Source organism: Heterodontus francisci, chromosome 8 (genome assembly GCF_036365525.1).
Source record: "Heterodontus francisci isolate sHetFra1 chromosome 8, sHetFra1.hap1, whole genome shotgun sequence".
Classification (NCBI taxonomy): domain Eukaryota; kingdom Metazoa; phylum Chordata; class Chondrichthyes; order Heterodontiformes; family Heterodontidae; genus Heterodontus; species Heterodontus francisci.
In genome coordinates this window covers 77373857-77399676 of record NC_090378.1, presented here as the reverse complement: position 1 = coordinate 77399676, position 25820 = coordinate 77373857, and the positions used below count along the sequence as shown (strand labels likewise).

The following is a 25820-nucleotide window of genomic DNA, read 5'->3' as shown; positions in this document are numbered from 1 at the left end:
CCCACACATCTCCAATTTCAGTCAAGACAGCGAGCAATGCAGTCAAGGTGGAGACCAGACTTTTCTCCACACTCAGAAATAAAAACAGTAGAGTAGTTCTACCTGGAGAGAAACTTTTCACTTGATATATGGAAACTGGGAATAATTTGTCTTGCATTCTTTTACTGCAACACAAAACAAGGAGCAAGAAATCTACTTAATCTAAGCTAGGTCACCATCTTCAGAAGCCATAAATTAATGTCGTAAGCAGAAGGAGGGCTCGAGGTGAAATGGAGCTGCATGCAAATAATCCCTAGACTTTTTGAGGTACCACTGGATTAAAGCATTGCTACAGGTTCTAACAGAATATAATTTAAGAGTTTGGAGGACTTAACGATCAAGTTTGACTCCAGAATTTTTAACGGCCAATCAAAATCTTGGAATTACTTCATGATTGTCTTAACAGAAGAATCAAAGTGTAAAATACCAGCAGTACAAGAGAAAGTAAAGTCAAAAGGGCAAAAAATTATTGGATTTAATACAAATTTTTAAAAAAAGAAAAAGGTAATGGAGAAAGTAATGAGATTTCAGACAGATCTCCAGGAACTGATTGTCTACACCCCAAGGTATTAAAAGTAGTAGGCGAGGAAATTGCAGGTGCATTGATGATAATTTTCCAAAACTCTCCACTTGGGAACTGTGCCGTTGGATTGGAAAATTGCAAATATCTCTCCATTCTTTAAAAATGATGGAGAAATCAGGTAACCACAGACCTGTCAATCTAACATCAGTTGTTAGAAAATAACTAGTATCTGTCAATAAAGGACAAAGTGACAAAGCAATTCGAAAATTTTGAGCTGATTAGAGACAGTGAACATGGATGTATGAAGGATAGGTCATGCTTGACTAAATGAAGTTTCTGAGATCACAGACTGATAAGTGTAATCTACAGATGCGAGCTGTATGGACTTCCAAAAGGCATCTGATAAGATTTCCCACAACAGATTATTAGGAAAACTGGAAATCCACAGAAGTTAACCTTGCTGGCTGAAAATTGATTTGGAGGTACATAAAGGGTACATAAAATTAACTGCACAGCAACAGGCCATTCAGCCCAACTGATCTATACCTGCGTTTATGCTCCACAGTCCTCCTTCCACCCTCATCTAATCCTATCAGCATAACTGGTGATTCCTATCGCCTGACCACTGGTTTTGAATTGCCCACAAGCGGAAACATTTTCTCTACACCTACGCTATTAAAATCCTTCACACTTTTAAAGAAATAATTTTAGGTCGCCCCATCAGCCTTCTTGCTCCTAGAGAAGAGCCCCAGCCTATTCAGTCTTATCAGATATGTATAACCAATCAAATCAGTTTCCTTATCTTCCATTACCTTTAGTACCTCTGTATGATGTGGCAAGTTGTGGTCCCCAGGGCCTCAGCTTCTCACCATATTTATCAATGACTTGGATGAAAGAGTTAAAAGTTGTATATCAAAGTTTGCAGATGACAGTAATTAGGAGGCACAGTAATTAAGTACACAAAACAAGAAAGTCAGGTTAAGTGACAGTGGGAAAAACTGTGGCAAATGTCATTTAATGTAGAGGAAGTGTGAGGTCATCCTCTTTGGATCCACAAAAGACACATTTGAGTATTTTTTATATGGTCAGAAACTGGGAACTACAAGGAACAGAGATTTGGATGCCCAAGTACACAACTCACTAAAAGCGAGTGGACAGGAACAAAATGATTAATGGAATGTTGGCCTTCATCTCAAGGTGGCAGGAATACAACGGGGGTGGGGAGTTGTGCTTCAGTTATATAAAGCCTTAGTCAGTCTCCACCTGGAGCACTGTGTTCAGTCTGAGCATCAGATCTCGGGAAAGGCAATAGGCCTTGGAGGGGGTGCAGCATATATTCAGATTGAAACCGGAGTTAAAAAGGGTTAAATTAGGACGACAGGCTACTTAAATGCGGCATATAGTCTCTTGAATTTAGAAGGCTGAACTAATGGAGGTGTTTAAAATGAAACAGAAATCGATAGGGTAGATTAAGGGAAACTAGTTCCTCTGGTGGGGGAAAAGAGAGAACAAGGGATCATAATCTAAAATAAGAACCAGTCCATTCAGGGGTGAATTTGAAAAGTACCTCTTTACACAGAGAGTAGTAAAAATATGGGCTTTTCCACAAAAGGCAGTGGATGCTGAGCCAATTGAAGATTTGAAGACTGAGAATGACAAGATTTGTTTTAGTTAAGGAGATCGGAATGTGGAGCAAAGGCAGCTAAAATGGGGACTGAGGTACAGATCAGCCATGATCTAAATGAAAGGAGGAACAGTCTTGAGGATCTGACTGCCTACTCCTGTTCCTAAGTCTCAAATGCTATGAAAGAACAAAATGAAAATTTTAAGTTCAACAGAAAATGGTCTTCTGAGACAGTCAATTCCACTATGCAACATAAACTAACCTGTTCCAAATACAGCTGTAGAAGTAGAAGGCCGTTCTATTTGGGGGCTCTGCACAACATCTACCACGTTTGCTGAAGGCTCTTGATTTGCTGGTTCTACCTGAAGAGTCTGCTGAGTGGGTTGTACAAAGGCAGTGGCCTGTGTCTGTTGCTGTTGCACTGTTAAAATAGGCTGTGACAAGTTTGGGATATTTGGACTTGTTGAACGCACTGTTCCACTTGTGCTGCCAAAAACGGTTACGTGTTCAACGGGTCCTTCTGACTGCATGGATGCTGAATAAAAGGTGAAAGAAAATATAAAGACAGAACACTAGCACACTGGGTGGTGCTTCTCAAACAAAATACGAATTGAAGTTAAAATGAAACTTTAAAAAAAAACAAATGTAAACTGTTTCTTACCTTCTTGGGTTTCTACCTGTGTCGTTGGCATTACTGTAGCTGTTGGTGTCGTAGCCGGTCCACTGACTGTCGCTGGAGTAACCATTGGACGGATGCTAGCTCTTGGCGTAGACTTACTGCCTGGCACTGGTCCAGCAGCTACCTTACTGGGTGTTGCCACGAGAGGGGTTGGCTTTATATTGGCAGTCGGAGGATCAGATGTACTCGAGCTGTGCACAATTCAAAAAAAAATCCATGTGTATTTGGTTTCATGTTCAGAAAGCCAAGTCCATCATCAAGGTTTTCACTCACAAAATAGTGCAGTAACTGAAGAGTTTAGAACTTATAAATGGACTAATTATGGCAGTAAACCGACAACTCCACTGGAATGTTTTGGGAAAATTTTTAGTTTTAAACACAAAATTCTTTCCTTTCAACGGCAGAATTAAACACCTGCCTCTGTGTTTGATAATGCTAATTTTCACTGTCGAAAAGATAAAAATCAGTGAATCTGTAATAGGTTAAACTTGAGAACTTAGTGACATACAAAATGTAAAATGAAATTATGCTTGTTAATAAAGCGCACAGAATGCTTCTTACCTTCCTCTGTCCACAGATGCTGGAGTTTGTTTCAGGGTAATCTGCCTCTGTTGATCTAATTGTCTCTGTGGTTCAGAAGCCTTGTATAAAACAAATAATAAATATCAAGTTCAGTTTTCCCATTGGTTTGATATTGCTAATGCTATTTTAGCCATGTTAAAAATTAACTTACACAAAAATAAGATTTTGCTACTGAATCGGCTGAGTCACATAGGCCAACTTTTGACTGAAACAATTGAAAGTCTAGAGAAATCATAAATGCGTCCAATGAAAAATGCAGGAAGCAATACAGTTTCTGCACCCTACTCTCTCAGCAGCTCAACACAACCTGAGGCAACAAAATTCTAATCTACTTTATCAAGCATCCAAAAGTTTGTACAGCACTGGTAGGATGCAACAGTAACCTAACTCTACATTGCTTAGACTCCATAATGCTACTTTATTTATTTTTATTTATTTAGAGATAACAGGCCCTTCGGCCCACCAAGTCTGTGCCGACCAACAACCACCCATTTATACTAACCCTACAGTAATCCCATATTCCCCATCACCTCCCTACACTCGGGGCAATGGCCAATTACAACGGCCAATTTACCTATCACCTGCAAGTCTTTGGATGTGGGAGGAAACCGGAGCACCCGGCGAAAACCCACGCAGACACAGGGAGAACTTGCAAACTCCAATGCATCTGCAAAATCCTTATTTACCAGCTACACATCTTTATGGTCTTTGAAGGTAGATTTTCACTATATAATTAAAATTAATTCCAGATGAATTTGCATGAGACGAGAGACATCTCAATTTTCAATAACCGTCTACTGAAAGTCACGAATTATGTGCAGGTTGCACGGATGAAAATAATATGCAATGTTAAACTCCTTGGACTTCCAGGTCAGATATAGATGAACGCGAAGTGACATTGCTTGTGCAAATAACTCGCTCAGAGACATTGCTGGGGATGGCAACTCACTGAGTTTAATTATAGAATCAAAATTTTGAAAAATACTTCATTTTAAAAGGCAGCTTGGCTAAATTGGTAGCTCTCATCTTCAGGGTTAGAATAATTAGGGGTTTAAGCACACAATCTGGACCAAAACCTATTTTCAGAGGTGTCACCCTTTAGATGAGATATTAAACCGCTGTTCCATTTGCCTAAAGGAAAGGGCTGCAGTGTGTTTACCCAAACCTGATGTATTTCCTAAGATCAGTTTCTCACACATGCAAATACCAGCCTCGAGGGATGAATTCAGACCTTACTTATTTTCTCAAGGTTTTTTTTTGAAACCCCCAAAGCACTCACTGGTTGGTAATTTTAAATCAAATTTTAGTGCTATGATACCTTCCTAGTTAGCAAGTTTGGGTAAATGATTAAATACCCATTAAAATCTAAGAAAGTCAAAAGGTCAGGGATATTACTCAAAATAGTAAAAAAAAAAAAAATCACAAAAATGCTCGTGTCTAAACAAATCTTAACTACACGATAGCTGAGAAATTACATGAATCGAAATAGATAGTTGTAAGTATGACTTCATCCATGGAATTCAGGGTTTCACTACAATAATATTCTCCAAGCACTTATATCGTGATTATTTTAGAAAGGCTTTCAGATCACAATGCAATACAAAGTAATCAAGCATCAAATTTACATCCCAATTTTGCTTTACTAAGATTATTTCTAATTCTCTAATTCCAAAACTTTCCACGTACCTTGGTTATTTCTTGCGGTTCTTCACGCTGTTCATGCTGTCGATCCTGATGCTCTTTCAGCTCCCGTTTCAGTCGAGCAATGTGACCATCATACTGTGATTTCAGTGCACTCATGCGCACCTCCAGCTCTTCCCTCTGCTGATCTAAACTAGTGACGCGTTGCTTAAATTCTTCATTGTGCTGTTTCAACTCTTCATTCTCTTGTGCCAATTGCTCCTTCAAACCTAAGACAACAACCACCCAACTAGCTTAATACTAAATACAATTAAATGCCATTAAATTCAGTAAAATCTGTGACTCTCATTGCGTTTTAAAGAAAAAAGCAATGAGGTACTCAGGTCATGATCTTTAGAAAAGAGCTTTAAAAGGTGATGTATATACTAAAAAAACAAGCAACAGCACTGGAAAACTTTTCTTCACAAAATTCGTAGTGGAGCAACACACCAATTATCAACAGTATGACTGCTAATTCAAGAATTAGTGCTTTACTGAATTAAAAAAATCGGTTTTATACTGAAATAACTTTTTTGATGTTACAGATCAAATGATGTTGGGACCTGAATAGAAAATTCCCCAAGTTCTCAATTCTGACTGTAATGCGAGGGAAGACACCACAGAGAAGCTGAACAGTCTCTGCAAAAAACAGAAAAGAAAAAGGTGACTCCACCTTTGGAGCAAGTTCTTTGCCTCTTTTCTCGTATAGAGTATTTTATGCATCGCGAGGAGGTAAGAATATTGAAATAATTCACAAAGTTCTTAAAAACTCAGAACTGCATTCCTTTCATTTGTTCAAGAATTGCATACTGCATGTTGATTGAATTAAGAGGACTGAAGCTCAACTTCTTTAGTACAGGAACAGAAGTAGACCATTCAGCCCCTCAAACTTCATCTGTATCTCAACTCCAGTTACCAGCATTGTTTCCATATCCCTTGAAATCCCCAACTAGCAAAAATCGGAGTAGCTTCAGTACTTCACTGAAGACTCATGCCACCATATTAGAAACATAGAAAATAGGAGGAGTAGGCCATTTGGCCCTTCGAGCCTGCTTCACCATTCATTATGATCATGGCTGATCATCCAACTCAGTAGCCTGTTCCCACTTTCGCCCCATACCCTTTGATCCCTTTAGACCCAAGAGCTATATCTAACTCCTTCCTGAAAACATATAATGTTTTGGCCTCAACTGCTTTCTATGGTAGCGAATTCCACAGGCTCACCACTCTCTGGGTGAAGAAATTTCTCATCTCAGTCCTGAAAGGTTTACCCCATATCCTTAGACGATGACCCCTGGTTCTGGACTCCCCCACCATCGGGAACATCCTTCCTGCATCTACCCTGTCAAGTCCTATTAGAATTTTATAGGTTTCTAGGAGATCCCCCCTCACTCTTCTGAACTCCAGTGGATATAATCCTAACCGACTCAATCTCTCCTCATACGTCAGTACCACCATCACAGGAATCAGTCTGGTAAACCTTCGCTGCACTCCCTCTATAGCAAGAACATCCTTCCTCAGATAAGGAGACCAAAACTGCACACAATATTCCAGGTGTGGCCTCACCAAGGCCCTGTATAATTGCAGCAAGACATCCCTGCTCCTGTACTCAAATCCTCTTGCTATGAAGGCCAACATACCATTTGACTTTTCTACCGCCTGCTGCACCTGCATGCTTACCTTCAGTGACTGGTGTACGGGAACACCCAGGTCTCACTGCATATTCCCCTCTCTCAGTTTATAGCCGTTCAGATAATAATCTGCCTCCTGTTTTTGCTACCAAAGTGGATAACCTCACATTTATCCATATTGTACTGCATCTGCCATGCGTTTGCCCGCTCACTCAACTTGTCCAAATCACCCTGAAGCCTCTCTGCATCCTCCTCACAACTCACCCTCCCACCCAGTTTTGTCTCATCTGCAAATCTGGAGATATTACATTTAGTTCCCTCATCTAAATCATTAATATATATTGTGAATAGCTGGGGTCCTAGCACCGATCCCTGCGGTACCCCACTAGTCACTGCCTGCCTTTCGGAAAAAGACCCATTTATCCCTACTCTTCGTTTCCTGTCTGCCAACCAATTCTCTATCCATCGCAATACACTACCCCCCAATCCCATGCGCTTTAATTTTACACGCTAATCTCTTATGTGGGACTTGGTCGAAAGCCTTCTGAAAGTCCAAATAAACCACATCCATTGGCTGTCCCTCATCAACTCTAATAGTTACATCCTCGAAGAATTCTAGTAGATTTGTCAAGCATGATTTCCCTTTCGTAAATCCATGTTGATTCTGCCCGATTCTCCCACTGTTCTCCAAGTGCTCTGCTATAAAATCTTTGATAACTGACTCTAGAATTTTCCCCACTACCGATGTCAGGCTGACTGGTCTTGAATTCCCTGCTTTCTCTGTACCTCCCTTTTTAAATAGTGGGGTTACATTAGCTACCCACCAATCTGTAGGAACTGTTCCAGAGTCTATAGAAACTTGGAAGATGACCACCACTACTTCTAAGTACTATGGGATGTAGATTATCAGACCCTGGGGATTTATCGGCCTTCAATCCCATCAATTTCCCCAATACCATTTCTCTACTAATACTGATTTCCTTCAGTTCCTCTCTCTCACCAAGCGCCGTGATCCCCAATATTTCAGGTATGTTATTCGTGTCCCCCTTTGTGAAGACAGAAACAAGGTATGCACTTAGTTGGTCAGCCATTTCTTTGTTCCCCATAATAAATTCCCATGTTTCTGAACCAACGTATTGGTCCAGAAAACCATCCCGTAGACACTCCCAAGAATTCCTCCTCTACGGTATTGTGACTAATTTGATTTGCCCAATCTACATGCAGATTGTCACCCATAATTACAGATGTTCCTTTATTGCATGTGTCTCTAATTTCCTGTTTAATGCTATTCCCAACATCACCACTACAGTTTGGGGGTCTATATACAACCTCCACTAACGTTTTTTGCCCCTTAGTGTTTCTCAGCTCTACCCATACAGATTATTCCACATCATCAGAGCCAATATCTTTCCTCACTATTGCATTAATTTCCTCTTTAACCAGCAATGCAACTCCACCGCCTTTAGCTTTTTGTCTGTCCTTCCTAAATACTGAATAACCCTGGATGTTGACTTCCCATCCCTGGTCACCTGGCAGCCAGGTCTCCGTAATCCCGACTATATCATATCCGTTTACCTCTATTTGCGCGATTAATTCATCCACTTTATTGCAAATGCTCCGCGCGTTAAGGCACAAAGCCTTAAGGCTTGTCTTTTTATCACTTATCCCCTTCCCACTATTTTTCACTGTGGCCCGGTTTGATTCTGGCCCTTGATTAGGTTTGTTTACCTGACTTTTTGCTCACCCAGAGTCCTTTCATACTTCAGCATACACTGCCAATCGGATCAAGATGCCTTTTTTTTATTCATTCATGGGATGTGGGCGTCACTGACTATGCCAGCATTTATTGCCCATCCGTAATTGCCCTTGAGAAGGTGGTGGTGAGCTGCCTTCTTGAACTGCTGCAGTCCATTTGGGGTAGGTAGACCCACAGTGCTGTTAGGAAGGGATTTCCAGGATTTTGACCGAGCGACAGTGAAGGAACGGCGATATAGTTCCAAGTCAGGATGGTGTATGACTTGGAGGGGAACTTGCAGGTGGTGGTGTTTGCTGCCCTTGTCCTTCTAGTTGGTAGAGGTCGCAGGTTTGGAAGGTGCTGTCTAAGGAGCCTTGGTGCATTGCTGCAGGGCCTCTTGTAGATGGTACACACTGCTGCCACTGTGCTTCGGTGGTGGAGGGAGTGAATGTTTGTAGATGGCGTGCCAATCAAGCGGGCTGCTTTGTCCTGGATGGTGTCGAACTTCTTGAGTACTGTTGGAGCTACACCCATCCAGGCAAGTGGAGGGTATTCCATCACACTCCTGACTTGTGCCTTGTAGATGGTGGACAGGCTTTGGGGAGTCAGGAGATGAGTTACTCGCCTCAGGATTCCTAGCCTCTGACCTGCTCTTGCAGCCACGGTATTTATATGGCTACTTCAGTTCAGTTTCTGGTCAATGGCAGCCCCTAGGATGTTGATAGTGGGGGATTCAGTGATGGTTAGATTCTCTCTTGTTGGAGATGGTCATTGCCTGGCACTTGTGTGGCGCGAATGTTACTTGCCACTTATCAGCCCAAGCCTGGATATTGTCCAGGTCTTGCTGCATTTCTACACGGACTGCTTCAGTATCTGAGGAGTCACGAATGGTGCTGAACATTGTGCAATCATTAGCGAACATCCCCACTTCTGACCTTATGATTGAAGGAAGGTCATTGATGAAGCAGCTGAAGATGGTTGGGCCTAGGACACTACCCTGAGGAACTCCTGCAATGATGTCCTGGAGCTCAGATGATTGACCTCCAACAACCACAACCATCTTCCTTTGCGCTAGGTATGACTCCAGCCAGCGGAGGGTTTTCCCCGATTCCCATTGACCTCAGTTTTGCTAGGGCTCCTTGATGCCATACTCGGTCAAATACTGCCTTGATGTCAAGGGCAGTCACTTTCACCTCATCTCGAGTTCAGCTCTTTTGTCCATGTTTGAACCAGGGCTGTAATGAGGTCAGGAGCTGAGTGGCCCTGGCGGAACACAAACTGAGCGTCACTGAGCAGGTTGTTGCTAAGCAAGTGCCACTTGATGGCACTGTTGACGACACCTTCCATCACTTTACTGATGATTGAGAGTAGGCTGATGGGGCGGTAATTGGCCCGGTTGGACTTGTCCTGCTTTTTGTGTACAGGACATACCTGGGCAATTTTCCACATTGCAGGGTGGATGCCAGTCTTGTAGCTGTACTGGAACAGCTTGGCTAGGGGCGCAGCAAGTTCTGGAGCACAGGTCTTCAGTACTATTGCCGGAATATTGTCAGGGCCCATAGCTTTTGCAGTATCCAGTGCCTTCAGTCATTTCTTGATATCACGCGGAGTGAATCGAATTGGCTGAAGTCTTTTTTTTAGTTTAGAGATACAGCACTGAAACAGGCCCTTCGGCCCACCAAGTCTGTGCCGACCATCAACCACACATTTATACTAATCCTACACTAATTCCATATTCCTACCACATCCCCACCTGTCCCTATATTTCCCTACCGCCTACCTATACTAGGGGCAATTTATAATGGCCAATTAACATACCAACCAGCAAGTCTTTGGCATGTGGGAGGAAACCGGAGCACCCGGAGGAAACCCACGTAGACACAGGGAGAACTTGCAAACTCCACACAGGCAGTACCCAGAATTGAACCCGGGTCGCTGGAGCTGTGAGGCTGCGGTGCTAACCACTGCGCCGCCCGGGTTCTGTGATGCTGGGGCATTCAGGAGGAAGCCGAGATGGATCATCAACTCCGCACTTCTGGCTGAAGATTGTTGCAAATGCTTCAGCCTTATCTTTCACACTGATGTGCTGGGCTCCCCCATCATTAAGGATGGGGACATTTGTGGAGCCACCTCCTCCAGTAAGTTGTTTAATTGTCCACCACTATTCACGGCTGGATGTGGCAGGACTGCAGAGCTTAGATCTGATCCGTTGGTTATGGGATCGCTTCGCTCTGTCTATCGCATGCTGCTTACGCAGTTTGGCATGCAAGTAGTCCTGGGTTGTAGCTTCACCAGGTTGAAATCTCATTCTGAAGTATGCCTGGTGCTGCTCCTGGCATGCCCTCCTGCACTCTTCATTTAACCAGGGTTGGGCTCCTGGCTTGATGGTAATGGTAGCGTGGGGGATATGCCGGGCCATGAGGTTACAGATGGTGGATGAGTACAATTCTGCTGCTGCTGATGGCCCAAAGTGCCTCATGGATGCCCAGTTTTGCATTGCTAGATCTGTTTGAAATCTATTCCATTTAGCACGGTGATAGTGCCACACAACACGATGGACAGTATCCTCAATGTGAAGGCGGGACTTCGTCTCCACAAGGACTGTGCGGTGGTCACTCCTACCAATACTGTCATGGACAGAAGCATCTGCGGCAGGCAGATTGGTGAGGACGAGGTCAAGTATGTTTTTCCCTCGTGTTGGTTCCCCCACCACCTGCCGCAGACCCAGTCTAGCAGCTAAGTCCTTTCGGACTCGGCCAGCTCGGTCAGTAGTGATGCTACCGAGCCACTCTTGGTAATGGACATTGAAGTCCCCCACCCAGAGTACATTTTGTGCCCTTGCCACCTTCAGTGCTTCCTCCAAGTGGTGTTCAACTTGGAGGAGTACTGAGTCATCAGCTGAGGGAGGGCAGTAGGTGGTAATCAGTAGAAGGTTACCTTGCCAGTGTTTGACCTGATGCCATGAGACTTCATGGGGTCCGGAGACGATGTTGAGGACTCCCAGGGCAACTCCCTCCCTAGTGAATATCACTGTGCCACCACCTCTGATGAGTTTGTCCTGCCGGTGGGACAGGACATACCCAGGGATGGTGATGGCAGTGTCTGGGACATTGTCTGTAAGGTATGAATCCGTGAGTATGACTATGTCAGGCTGTTGCTTGACTAGTCTGTGGGACAGCTCTCCCAACTTTGGCACAAGCCCCCAGATGTTCGTAAGGAGGACTTTGCAGGGTCGACAGGGCTGGGTTTGCTGTTGTCGTTTCCGGTGCCTAGGTCAATGCCGGGTGGTCCGTCCGGTTTCATTCCTTTTTATTGACCTCGTAGCGGTTAGGTACAACTGAGTGGCTTGCTAGGCCATTTCAGAGGGCACGTAAGAGTTAACCCACACTGCTGTGGGTCTGGAGTCACATGTAGGCCAGACCAGGTAAGGACAGCAGATTTCCTTCCCTAAAGGACATTAGTGAACCAGATAGATTTTTTACAACAATCGACAATGGTTTCATGGCCATCATTAGACTAGCTTTTAATTTCAGATTTATTAATTAAATTCAAATTCCACCTTCTGCTGTGGTAGGATTCAAACCCATATCCCCAGAGAAATACCCTGGGTCTCTGGGTTACTAGTCCAGTGATAATACCACTCCGCCACCGCCTACCCCTGAGAGGCCTTTAGAGAGGCTGAGATGTTGTTATGACATCCTATTCTGCCACTTCCCTTTAAAATTTCATCTACACACAATTTTCCACTCAGCACCAGGGTACTCCCTGCACCAGCCTAAATCTACAAGTACAGCGGACAAGCTCAAAAAAGTACACACTACATGGCAAGAATACAAACAGAGGGAGAGGGGAAGAAAATTTCACCTAAGAAACAAAACCATTAAAAAGTGATCAGTACTTTTTGTTGTTAACATACTTTAGCATGTTAGTTTGGATTTAACAGAGTTAAATTTCATAACTATTAAAAGTTGGCTCCTAATTTCATTTAAAATGCAACACAACTCCACACCATAGCAGAGTGGAAATTTTCTGAGTGGTGGGATGTGCAGGAGTGGACAATAGACAATCATAGTTACAAGCTTAAATTCTAAATGTCTGTTCTTCTCTGCAATTAATTTCTTACTCATTATATAAAGATTTGTGAAAATACAAATGGCTGACCAGCTAGCTGTGTTATCTTCTGTTTGGCTACCAATATTGCTTTCTTGGTCTTCTCTTCCTTCTCCAGAATCTGCTGTCGAAGTTGATCTTCAAGATTTGCTTTTTCCTGCAGTTCCTGGCGCAAGCGGGAAAGTTCACCTTGCAATTGGCATACTTCATCTTGCAATTTTTTCACTTCAGATTCCTTCTCACTAACAGACTATTAAAAAAAAAACAATTACTGAATGCACAAGTTTTACTTATTTAATTAGAGCCTTCAAGTCTGCAACCACCCCAGAAATTCTGACCTGTATTGGTTAAGAACCTATGAACATAGAAATTGTGAGGTGAAAAACAATACGATGATAATGGAGTGATTGACTAATCATGGCAATCAAGTTTGTCAATTAGTCCACAACAAACTCAGACATGAGGCAAGGAAACGCCTCAAAAGTGGAAAACTTTGGCAACCATAGGTTCAAAGCAACTTATTCCTCCTACGCATGCTGTACTTAACAAATTACATCTCAAATTATTCACATACTTTATCCCATTAGAAGTCTAATTTTCTTTTGAACAGATCAATACTGGCTGCTTCCATTGTCCCACTAAATTTACCACACACTCACTGAAATTATGTCCCCACAGACTAGCTTTGAATTTAACCCCTTTTGAGGGAAGGTTGTGTCCACTGGTTCTACTGCTCTGGACAAGGTGAAATAGCTGGTTATGGTCTACATTATCTAGTCCCTTTGGAATCCTAAAAACAGTAATCATATCACCTGTTAACCATCTCTTTACCTGTGAGAACATGTTCAATTTACATAATGGTTCACTATTCAGGTTTTTCAAGATACTTTGTGCAATTAAATTACTTCACATTTACAATGCAACTGCATGATTGCCCTGGTAGAGAAAGATATCGCATTACAATTAATTCTTAGCATGCCATTTTCAAGTTCATTTTGGGCCATAAAGCAGCAGTGGGCGCTTGCAGATGCCCTGGCACTTATACATTATTGTCACAGAACAGATCCATCAGGACACTTCTGGGCCTTGATTACCCAAAAAAAAAATTCAAACCAGTTTTCTCAATGTCGGTTCCACTTCTCAGGAGACTCGGGGTAGAAACAGGAATGTTAAGAGTTTAAAAATAGCGAAATGTTGCATACCATTTGGTACTAAAGCAAAGTTTTAAGTTAGAGAAGAGAGAAGTATAGAGGAAGAGGGGAAGGACTGGAAAGCAGAACATTCAAATTTTGTATTTACAATTGTTTGTTAGTGGAATCCTTACATTTCTTGTGACCTCACCTTCTGCAGGGCTTCAGCCTGAGACTCTAATGCCTTAGCTCTGGATTCAGACTGGGCCAGTGTTTCTTGCAATTCCTGAGTGGCCTGAGCAGAGGACTGCTCTGCTTGCTGCTCTGCTGTATGTTGAGAGGATGTCTCAGCAACCATCTGCGAGAGAAGAAAAATGCTTTAACAAAAACAAAATTATGGAATAAAAAGTTGGGCATGCTCCACTTAAAACAGCAACCTGCATTTTTGCTCTTAACGTAATAATCTGCCTAAAGTGTTTCAGAAAGGCCAAGCAGTAACAAAATTAGGAGAGATCAAAATTGGGGTTGGGGGGTGGGGGGCAGGGTCAAAGAGAGGAGTAAAACAACCCAGTATCAAGATAGTACATGGGCTGGCATGTAAAGCTGGAGGAAGTTGCAGAAGCAGGGACGGCAAGAATGGAGATGAAATACTTCAATTCAGTACATTAAGGGAAAAAGGGGTCAGAGGCCAGTCAAGAGAAAAGCAATAGAGGAAATGGATTCTGCACAGAATAGGATGCATGTGGCATGAATTTTGGGAAAGTTTAAGTTCATGTAGAGTGCCACTAGGGAGATGCCCAAAGATAGCAATGGAGAAGTCAAGCCTGAAGTGAAGGAGGTTTCAGAGACAGTCGAGGTTGCTAGTGGTTAATTAAAAAGGTCGAGGTTAAATGATGTAGTGGGATAGGAAACAGGTCATCTTGGTGATGGATAGGGTATGGGGTTTGAAACTCGCCTCAGCATCAAACTAGAGAGCAGAGTTGCATAATATTGGGTTCAGCCTAAGTGAGCAGCCAAGGACAATGTAATCTAGCTAGGTGTGGAGATTTTAGTGGCACACGTTGCTGATCACGTTAAAGATCTGAATCATCCAACAATTAATCCTAGACAGGTGCAGAGGTTGTGGCAGATATGGAGCTAAGTGTTATACACTGGAACATTACCCCCATGTCAGGTATTTTCAAATATTTTTATGATTCTTTAATGTCTCCGCGGATTATTAATTATGGGTAATCACTGCAGCTTCCAACACCGCCACCCCCCACCCCTCCTTAACACTTTTACTAAACATAAGGGTCAGGACTGCAGGAAGCTTATATGAATAGATACTAAAAGCTATATAGTGAATTGGGATAAAAGAAGCCCGACATTTGAAGTCTGAATTTTGATGTTCATACCCTACATAAAGAATAACCAAGATTACAGTAGGAAAGTTTATCCAAAACTAAAGTATGATCATTTTGAAATGAATAAGCGCATTTAGAAAGTACAATTACTACATTTCAAGTGGTAGCTTGTGTACTATTCATATCTCAGCCCCATCATGAAGCAAGGTATTTTTTTCATGAAACCAGGCAACATTTTATTTTCCTTCTATGATTTTTGTGAGCAAGACAAGGTTAGAGGTCGAAGAAATCAACCTATCGCAAAGTAAGCTTTTAAAAATATTCAACAAAATACAATGGGTTAGCCTCAGTTCATCCTGACTTTGGGCGTAAGACTAATGCGCTGGTGTGCTCAGAAATGATGTGGTCAACATAATCAAAACATCTGATTTTTTTTTTTTCAAAAACAGAAAACATTTAACAGACAGAGCAATCCAGAGAATTTTGTTTACCACCCCCCACCCTGGAAAAACACTTGCTCTATTCAAGTACAATTAAAAAGAATAGAAGATGCTGCAAACAGCAGGTCTGGCAGCTTCTGTGGAGTTAACGTTTCAGGCCAATCTTTCATCAGATTCATTCAGCTCAACAATCTGAAATGTTAACTCTGTTTTTCTCTCCACAGATGCTGCCTGACCTGTTGAGTATTTCCAGCATTTTCAGTTTATATTTCAGATTTCCAGTATCCGCAGTATTTTCCTTTATTCAAGTAGTTAGGCACACATTACCTTATCATATTGTGCCTTTAGCTCCTCATACTGAGTCTTGTATCTACGACCAATTTTTTTAACCTGGGTGATAGTTTTGTTCTTTTCCTGGATATCTGCCACTCTTGCCAACATCTCTTGTTTCAGCTTATCCCGATCAACAGTCACCCTAGTGAGTTCAGTCTTCAAAGTTTGCACATCACGCTGCGATACAGAGGATGATGCATTCAGTCTGTAAACACGACAGCATTAAATAATGAGCTACGTTAAAATTTTACAACACTGCATCAAAATTGTCTTGTCCAGATCTAGCTGCAATACAACACTGAGTTGAAAATTTTGAATTTACTAATCTACACAATTCTTCTATTTGATTTGAGACAAGTTTCAAGAAAACATGAGGGAAAAAGTATTTGCAGTAATTGTTAACCCAGATAATTTGACATCGTCTGTAACTAAATTAACAAGTCTAACAGGCAGCGCAGATTCCCACAAACCATTAAGTAGTGCATAATCACACAAAAAATAAACTTATTGTGCTGCTTGGAAATTGTAACACAATGTAAACCAAAGATGTATTTTTCATCTGGTCCAGCTTTTACAGGGAAAAACATTAAACACAAGGTTTACTTTCTTTACTTTTACAGCAAAACAAAATGGTTGAAGGACTGATACTGTGGTATGAAGTTTGTCTGGGGGTGGGGGGATTGGGAGCGGGGAGATCAGTCACAATAATGTCCCAGAATATCATAATAAGCAAGTCGGAATGGAGGTGGTGTGAAGAGAAGAGGGGGAAGAGAATGAGAAATAAATAAGCCAATTTGGAAGAGTAAACATAGGACATAGGAATAGGAGTAGGTCATTCAGCCCTTCGAGCCTGCTCTGCCATTCGATAAGATCATGGCTGAACTGGTTGTGGTCTCAACTCCACTTTCCTATTTGCCCCCAAAAACCCTCGACTCCCTTGTCTACTTGTCTAACAAAAATCTATCTAATTCAGCCTTGAACTTATTCAATGACCCAGCCTCCACTGCTTTCTGGGGAAGAGAATTCCAAAGATTAAAAACCCTCAGAGAAAACATTTTTTATCTCAGTCTTAAAAGGTAGGCTTTTTATTCTTAAACTGTAGCCCCTAGCTCTAGTCTGCCCTACAAGAGAAAACATCCTCTTGGTATCCACTCTATTAAGCCCCCTCAAGATCTTGCTTGCTTCAACAAGATCACCTCTTAATCTTCTAAATTCCAATGGATACAGGCCCAGCCTGTTCAATCTTTCTTCATGAGATAAGGCCTTCACCCCCAGAATTAATCGAGTGAACCGTCGCTGAACTGCATTGCGTTCACTTCTGGTCACCACCTTTCAGGAAGGATGTGAGGGGAGAGGGTGCAGAGGAGATTTACCAGAATGGTTCCAGGGATGGAGTATCTTACCAACAAGGTTAGGTTGGAAAATCTGGGTTTGTTCTCCTTAGAACCTTAGAAGGTTCTCCTTAGAAGGAGATTGCGGCGAGATTTAACAGAAGTGTACAAGATTATGATAGGCTTAGATAGGCTAGACAAAGAAAAGCTGTTCCCATTAACAAGGATTAGGGGCTATAGATGGAAGGTTTTAGGCAAAAGATGTAGGGGGAATATGAGGAAGCACTTTTTATGCAGCGGGTAGTAATGACCTGGAACATGCCACCCCAAGAGTGGTGGAAGCAGAGACGATCACTGACTTCCAGAGGATGTTGGATGGCCATTTGAGAGAAAGACGTGCAGAGCTACGGAAACTAAGCCAGGGAATGGGACTGGCAGCATAGTTCAGTGGAGAGCTGGCATGGACTTGATGGACTCCTTCTGTGCTATAAGTGACGATGATTATGAACTGCTTCTAATGTAATTATATCCTCTCTCAACTATGACCACCAAAACTGTACACAGTAATCTAGATGTGGTCACACCAAGGTCCTGTGCAGCTACAGTAAGCTTCCCTTTTATACTCGATTCCCCTTGCAATAAACAACATTCCATTTGCCTTCCTAATCACTTGCTGAACCTGCATACTAATTTTTTGTGATTCATGTAACAGGACACCCAGATCCCTCTACACCACAGAGTTCTGAAATCTCTCTCCATTTAAATAGCATGCAGCTTTTCTGTTCTTCCTGCTAAAGTGGACATGTTCACATTTTCTCACGCTATACTCCATCTGTGAAATTTTTGCCCACAGCGCGAAGCAGCTAGCCATTTGCTCACCATGCAAGCTTGATGCTGAAATAGGGCGAATCAAAGACATCCTGCATGACAATGGCTACCCTGATCAGATAATTTCTCGCTATATATCGTGCAAACTTATGAATGGGTCTAAGGCAGTCTCTTTTGGCCCTGAAAAGTGCCCAGTCTACCTCAAATTACCCTGGAACGGTAATGTATCACAAAAATTTGAGCAACAGGTAAAGCTAGCTGTTTCACGCTGCTACTATGCAGTAGCAACACGTGTGGTGTCTGCCACTAACAGGTTACTGCCATCAAGCCAAAAAGACGTTCTGCCTATCACACAAATGTGATATATGAATTTCAACACCAGTAAGATGCTAGGTATATAGACTGTACGTCCCAAAGACTGGCAGATCGTATCAAACAATATGTCCCTTCTGCTGTTCACAATGGGCAAGATATGGGCTGTACCCAACCAGCTCGTGCTTCCAAAACTCAAAACACAGTATCCAACATGAGATGTGATTCTGTGACTGGACAACATTTGCTAAATAATCCACAGTGTGCTAAGAATTACGCTGACAATCAATTTAAGATTGACAGTAGGGCTCGCAGTGTGGCGCATTTGTGTATACTGGAAGCTACATATATTAATACACAGGGCCCTGTTTTATGCAGACAGAAATAATATGTATAAACACTGCGCCTGTTTCAGCTGAACAAAATAAGTGACAGCCATTCACTGGTTCATTCCTCAGGGCAATACCTTGACCAGAGTCAAGCTACCTGGTTTAAATTTTAAACAAAGTCTGGTAGTTAACTGTGTCACCGTAAACTGGTGCTTTCGCCATGGCAACACCTCTACCAAAGTTCAGTTGCCAACTAATCAGCACTCTCTTCTCGTGCACTATAAGATGTTGTTTTCCTTTACATTGGTTATTCTTGCAATTGCCCTGATGAGTGCAAGATGAAACCGGAGCCACGGATCAGTAGATGGGGTAGCTGTTGAACAGGCAGATACCTAGTGCAGAGAGTCTGTGAGGAAGGTTAGACAGTTGACAGGGCAAAGTTGCAGTCAGTATGATGGGTTGAAGTGTGTCTATTTTAACGCAAGAAGTGTCAGGAATAAGGGTGATGAACTTAGAGCATGGATCAGTACTTGGAGCTACGATGTTGTGGCCTTTACAGAGACGTGGATATCACAGGGGCAGGAATGGATGTTGGATGTTCCGGGGTTTAGATGTTTCAAAAGGAATAGGCAGGGAGGTAAAAGAGGTGGGGGAGTGGCATTGTTAATCAGGGATAGTATCACAGCTGCAGAAAGGGAGGTCGTCGAGGAGGGTTTGTCTACTGAGTCATTATGGGTGTAAGTCAGAAACAGGAAAGGAGCAGTCACTTTGTTGGGAGTTTTCTATAGACCCCCCCAATAGCAACAGAGACATGGAAGAACAGATTGGGAGGCAGATTTTGGAAAGGTGCAGAAGAGGGTTGTTGTCATGGGTGACTTCAACTTCCCTAATATTGATTGGAACCTCCTTAGTGCAAATAGTATGGATGGAGCAGTTTTTGTCAGGTGTGTCCAGGAAGGTTTCCTGACTCAATATGTAGATAGGCCGACGAGCGGGGAGACTATGTTGGACTTGGTGCTTGGCAACGAACCAGGCCAGGTGGCAGATCTCTCGGTGGGAGAGCATTTCGGTGATAGTGATCACAACTCCCTGACCTTTACTATAGTCATGGAGAGGGACAGGAGCAGACGGGATGGGAAAATATTTAATTGGGGGAGGGGGAATTACAATGCTATTCGGCAGGAACTGGGGAACATAAATTGGGAACAGATGTTCTCAGGGAAATGCACGACAGAAATGTGGAGGTTGTTTAGGGAGCACTTGCTGCGACTGCTGGATAGGTTTGTCCCGATGAGGCAAGGAAGGGATGGTAGGGTGAAGGAACCTTGGATGACAAGAGATGTGGAACAGCTAATCAAGAGGAAGAAGGAAGCTTACTTAAGGTTGAGGAAGCAAGGATCAGACAGGGCTCTAGAGGGTTACAAGGTAGCCAGGAAGGAACTGAAGAATGGACTTAGGAGAGCTAGAAGGGGACATGAAAAAGTCTTGGCAGGTAGGATTAAGGAAAATCCCAAGGCGTTCTACACTTATGTGAGGAACAAGAGGATGGCCAGAGTGAGGGTAGGGCCGATCAGGGATAGTGGAGGGAACTTGTGTCTGGAGTCGGAGGAGGTAGGGGAGGTCCTAAATGAATACTTTGCTTCAGTATTCACTAGTGAGAGGGACCTGGTCGTTTGTGAGGACAGCGTGGAACAGGCTGATATGCTCGAACAGGTTGAGGTTAAGAGGGAGGATGTGCTGGAAATTTTGAATGATATGAGGACAGATAAGTCCCCGGGGCCAGACAGGATATACCCAAGGATATTACGGGAAGCGAGGGAAGAGATTGCTGCGCCTTTGGCGATGATCTTTGCGTCTTCACTGTCCACTGGAGTAGTACCGGATGATTGGAGGGTGGCAAAAGTTGTTCCCTTGTTCAAGAAAGGGAATAGGGATAACCCTGGGAATTATAGACCAGTCAGTCTTACGTCGGTAGTGGGCAAATTATTGGAGAGGATTCTGAGTGACAGGATTTATGATTATTTGGAAAAGCATGGTTTGATTAGAGACAGTCAGCATGGCTTTGTGAGGGGCAGGTCATGCCTCACAAGCCTTATTGAATTCTTTGAAGATGTGACAAAACACATTGATGAAGGAAGAGCAGTGGATGTGGTGTATATGGATTTTAGCAAGGCGTTTGATAAGGTTCCCCATGGTAGGCTCATTCAGAAAGTAAGGAGGCATGGGATTCAGGGAAAGTTGGCTGTCTGGATACAAAATTGGCTGGCCCATAGAAGTCAGAGGGTGGTAGTAGATGGCAAGTATTCAGCATGGAGCTCGGTGACCAGTGGTGTTACACAAGGATCTGTTCTGGGACCTCTGCTCTGTGATTTTTATAAATGACTTGGATGAGGAAGTGGAAGGCTGAGTTAGCAAGTTTGCCGATGACACGAAGGTTGCTGGAGTTGTGGATAGTGTGGAAGGCTGTTGTCGGTTGCAACCGGACATTGACAGGATGCAGAGCTGGGCTGAGAAGTGGCAGATGGAGTTCAACCTGGAAAAGTGTGAAGTGATTCATTTTGGAAGGTCGAATTTGAATGCGGAATACAGGCTTAAAGACAGGATTCTTGGTAGTGTGGAGGAACAGAGGGATCTTGGGGTCCATGTCCATAGATCGCTCAATGTTGCCACCCAAGTTGATAGGGTTGTTAAGAAGGCGTATGGTGTGTTGGCTTTCATTAACAGGGGGATTGAGTTTAAGAGCCGCGAGGTTATGCTGCAGCTCTATGAAGCTCTGGTTAGACCACACTTGGAATATTGTGTTCAGTTCTGGTCGCCTCATTATAGGAAGGATGTGGAAGCTTTAGAGAGGGTGCAGAGGAGATTTACCAGGATGCTGCCTGGACTGGAGGGCATGTCCTACGAAGAAAGATTGAGGGAGCTAGGGCTTTTCTCATTGGAGCGAAGAAGGATGAGAGGTGACTTGATAGAGGGGTACAAGATGATGAGAGGCATAGATAGAGTGGATAGTCAGAGACTTTTTCCCCAGGGTGGAAAGGGCTATCACCAGGGGGCATAATTTTAAGGTGATTGGAGGAAGGTTTCGGGGAGATGTCAGAGGTAGGTTCTTTACACAGAGAGTGGTGGGTGCGTGGAATGCGCTGCCAGCGGTGGTAGTAGAAGCAGATACATTAGGAGCATTTAAGCGACTCTTGGATAGGTACATGGATGATAGTAGAATGAAGGGTAGGTAGTTAGTTTGATCTTAGAGTAGGTTAAAGGTTCGGCACATCGTGGGCCGAAGGGCCTGTACTGTGCTGTACTGTTCTATGTTCTATGTCTCTACTTTCAGCAATACTCAAGTTCTGTACTAGTTAATGACTACTATCTATATCCCTTTGTAGACGCTTTACCTCCTCGACAATTTACTTTCCTTCCTATCTTGGTGTCATACAAATTTAGCTACCGTACAGTCATTGCTATAGACTGTATATAGTGAGGCCCCAGCACTGATCCCTGTGGCACTCCACTAGTTACAGTTTGCCATTTCAAAAATGACCCACTTATCCTGACTCTCTGCTTCCCGTTAGCTAACCAGCCCTTTATCCATGCTAATATGTTATCGCCTACACCATGTGCTCTTATCTTATGTAGTAACCTTTGATGTGGCATTTTATCAAATGCCTTTCGGAAATTCAAGTACACCATATCTACAGGTTCCCCTTTATCCACTTACTTATTATTTCCTCGAAGAACTCTAATAAATTAAACACAATTTCCCTTCCACAAAACCATGTTGACTCTGTCTGATCCCATTATAATTTATTAAGTATTCTGCTATAACCTCCTTAATAACGGATTCTAGCAATTTCCTATGACAGATGTTGGGGTAATTGTCTTATAGTTTCCTGCTTTCTGTCTCCCTCCTTCCTTGAATAAAGGTGTTACTATTGCGATTTTCCAATCCGCTCGGACCCTTCCAGAAGCTAAGGAATTTTGGAAGATTATAACCAAAGCCTTTATCTCAGCAGTCATTTCCTTTAGGACCCTAGGATGCAGGCCATCTGGTTCTGGGGACCTGTCAGCCTTTAGGTCTAATAGTTTTCCCAGCATCTTTTCCCTGGTGATGGGTAATCGTTTTAAGTTCCTCCCTCCCTTTCACCTCTTGATTTTCATGTATCTTTGGGAAGTTTTCAAAGTCTTCTACAGTGAAAACAGACAAAATTCCTGTTCAATACCTTCGCCATTTCCTTGTTTTCCATCATCAATTCCCCAGACTCAGGACCAATACTAAATTTTAGTTACTCTTTTCCTATACAAATACTTGCAGAAACTCTTATATCGGTTTTTATATTACTAGCATGTTTTCTCTCATTCTACTTTCTCGCTCTATTTTTAAGTTATTCTTTGCTGTTTCTTAAAAATCTGTCCAATTTTCTGACCTACCACTAATCTTTGCAAATTTGTAGTCTCTTTCAATTTGATACCATTAACTTCCCTATTTAGCTACAGATAATGCATCCTTCTCAAAGGAGCTTTCTTGCTCAGTGGGATGAATCTTTGCTGAGAGTTATCAAATATCTCCTTAAAAGTCTGCCACTACATCTCTACTATCCTACCTTTTAAAACATAGCTTCCCAGTTCACTTTAGCTAGCTCTGCCTTCATACCCTTGTTGCTACTTTTATTTAGGTTTAAAACACTAGTCTTAGACCCACACTTCTCCCCTTCAAACTGAACATGAAATTCTATCATGTTATAGTCGCTGTCACCAAGAACCTCCTTTACCATGAGGTTACTGATTAATCCTGTCTCATTGCGCATTACCAGATCTAGAATAGCCTGCTCCCTGGTTGGCTCTATAACGTACTGCTCTAAGAAATTGTCCTGAATACACTCTATGAACTCATTTTCCAGGTTACCTTTGCCAATCCCATTCACCCAACCTACATGTAGATTAAAGTCACCCATGACTATCGTGGTACCTTTCCTACATGCCCCATTTATTTCTTCCTGTAAACTCTATCCTACAGTGTAGCACATGTCAGGGGGCCTATAAACTACTCCCACAACTGACCCCTTTCTTTTCCTATTGCTCATCTCTACCCAAACTGATTCTGCATCCTGCTCTTCCGAGCTGTCATCTTTTGCGACTGTACTAATGACATCCTAAGTTCACAGAGCTACCCCACCTTTTCCTAGCTTCCTGTCTTTCCAAAATGTCAAATACCCTTCAATATTCAGGTCCCAGCCTTGGTCACCTTGCAATCATGTCTTTGTAATGGCTATCAGGTCATACATATTTATTTATATAAAAGCCAGAGAAATTATGTCCAAGAAATGAACAAGGAACAAAGCAACAGAGACATTTGGCAGGAACACTGCAGAATAGTTTCAGCAGTGACACAAAACATCTTTATGTAAACACCATAATGTGGTAAGGTTAACATATGCTGTTAACTTCAAAATCTGTACCAAACTTTCTTTCTTTTGGGCCTCCTTATCTCGAGAGACAATGGATACGCGCCTGGAGGTGGTCAGAGTTTTACTACAGTAAAACAATGGCCAGTATTGAATGAGAGAAAACTGAACAAAACTTTGCCAATTACACACAGAGATAATTCCTAAGCCTAAACCAAAGAACTTTACTTGTTTGGCAGCAACAAAACAAACATTAATACAAGCCCGTGACCATCACCAGAATTCTAAAAACTTTTGCTCGTAAATAATTTTGATTCATTTCATTCAGTTGTCCAGTCACTTACAGAAAAGAATTCAAAAATATTTGTAACATTGGTGCAATTTCTTAAAAAATTAAGCTGATGCCCATCAAGCCTGCATGCTGGTGCAATTAGCATTCTGGTTGCATCACAAGGAACAAAACAAAAAAGAAAAAACTGGAAATATATAAGGCAGAAAACATCGACTGACTGACTCTTTTTCTCCACATATGCAGTCTGACCTGCTGAGCATTGTTTTTTTTTGTTTTTCTTCAGATTTCCAGCATGTAATATTTTGCTTTTTGAGTGCATTACTAAGCCTTCTCCCTAATCTCCACAGGTTTATTAATGTCTTTAAGTATTTGGAGCAGCTAATAAGGCATCAAAAGTCTGCATTTTAGGTGTATAAAGTATTGCAGTTAGTTTTCCTTCAACCCCACATATATATTGCACATTTGTTTACCGAGCAAGTTCAGTCTTCAGCTTCCCAGTTTCTTCAGTCAGTTGCTGAATGCGTTTGGTATTTGTGTCTTTCTCGGATAAAAGCTTCTTATACTCATCAGGATCAGTCTCCTTCTGCTGGCTGATTAATTGCTAAAATACAAAAAGTAACCAGAATATTGCTTTTAGTAATATAATCAATGCAAGTTTTCACTGTGTATAGTTTTTAAGTTACAAGATAAAGCTTTAATTATTTCAAAAGTAATTGTTTGCTAGTATTTACTTTTGAGTAAATAACAATTATGAATTGGACTACATCTTTAGATTAGATTAGATTAGAGATACAGCACTGAAACAGGCCCTTCGGCCCACCGAGTCTGTGCCGAACATCAACCACCCATTTATACTAATCCTACACTAATCCCATCTTCCTACCAAACATCCCCACCTGTCTCTACATTTCCCTACCACCTACCTATACTAGTGACAATTTATAATGGCCAATTTACCTATCAATCTGCAAGTCTTTTGGCTTGTGGGAGGAAACCGGAGCACCCGGAGAAAACCCACGCAGACACAGGGAGAACTTGTAAACTCCACACAGGCAGTACCCGGAATCGAACCCGGGTCCCTGGAGCTGTGAGGCTGCGGTGCTAACCACTGCGCCACTGTGCCGCCCCCTTTATGGAAAGAAAAGGTCTGAAATAGAGAAGCAAGCAGTTAAACTAAGGAGCATAGGTTAATGCCCAAGAACGTTGAGGGGAAACAAATGAGCACTTGGAAAGAAAATTATTCTGGATGACTAGACAATATAGATGAATAGGGCTAATTCTTTTACTTCAGTGTCAACTTTCTGTGGCAACTTCAAAAGTCTAAAGTGAAAGGTTGGTTTCAGTTTAATTCCAGAAAATGTCAAATTTAGCACCAATTAGTACTAAATTGGCCACCTCAGCTAGAGAGGCTATGTGAATGGCTGAAAAAAAATTGAAATATTCCATTGAGGTTGGAAATGCAATGAGCATACAAAGC

The 25820-nt window shown here is 42.3% G+C and overlaps 1 protein-coding gene across 6 annotated transcripts in view; it reads right to left on the bottom strand.

Annotated features, from left to right (window-relative positions):
• The window catches only part of tprb (translocated promoter region b, nuclear basket protein), a 143769-nt gene that overhangs the window by 66985 nt on the left and 50964 nt on the right, over window positions 1-25820 (bottom strand). For 4 of the 6 annotated variants that reach the window (XM_068037407.1, XM_068037409.1, XM_068037408.1 and 1 more), the window contains exons 30-38: window positions 24814-24944; window positions 15847-16057; window positions 13945-14091; window positions 12655-12853; window positions 5134-5357; window positions 3427-3506; window positions 2848-3056; window positions 2449-2721; window positions 1375-1446 (exon numbers count right to left, since the gene is read on the bottom strand). In XM_068037407.1, the coding sequence (XP_067893508.1) occupies window positions 1375-1446; window positions 2449-2721; window positions 2848-3056; window positions 3427-3506; window positions 5134-5357; window positions 12655-12853; window positions 13945-14091; window positions 15847-16057; window positions 24814-24944 (1546 nt within the window). The remainder of the gene's footprint in view (window positions 1-1374; window positions 1447-2448; window positions 2722-2847; window positions 3057-3426; window positions 3507-5133; window positions 5358-12654; window positions 12854-13944; window positions 14092-15846; window positions 16058-24813; window positions 24945-25820) is intronic. The other 2 variants (XM_068037411.1, XM_068037413.1) reach the window with 1 other exon arrangement.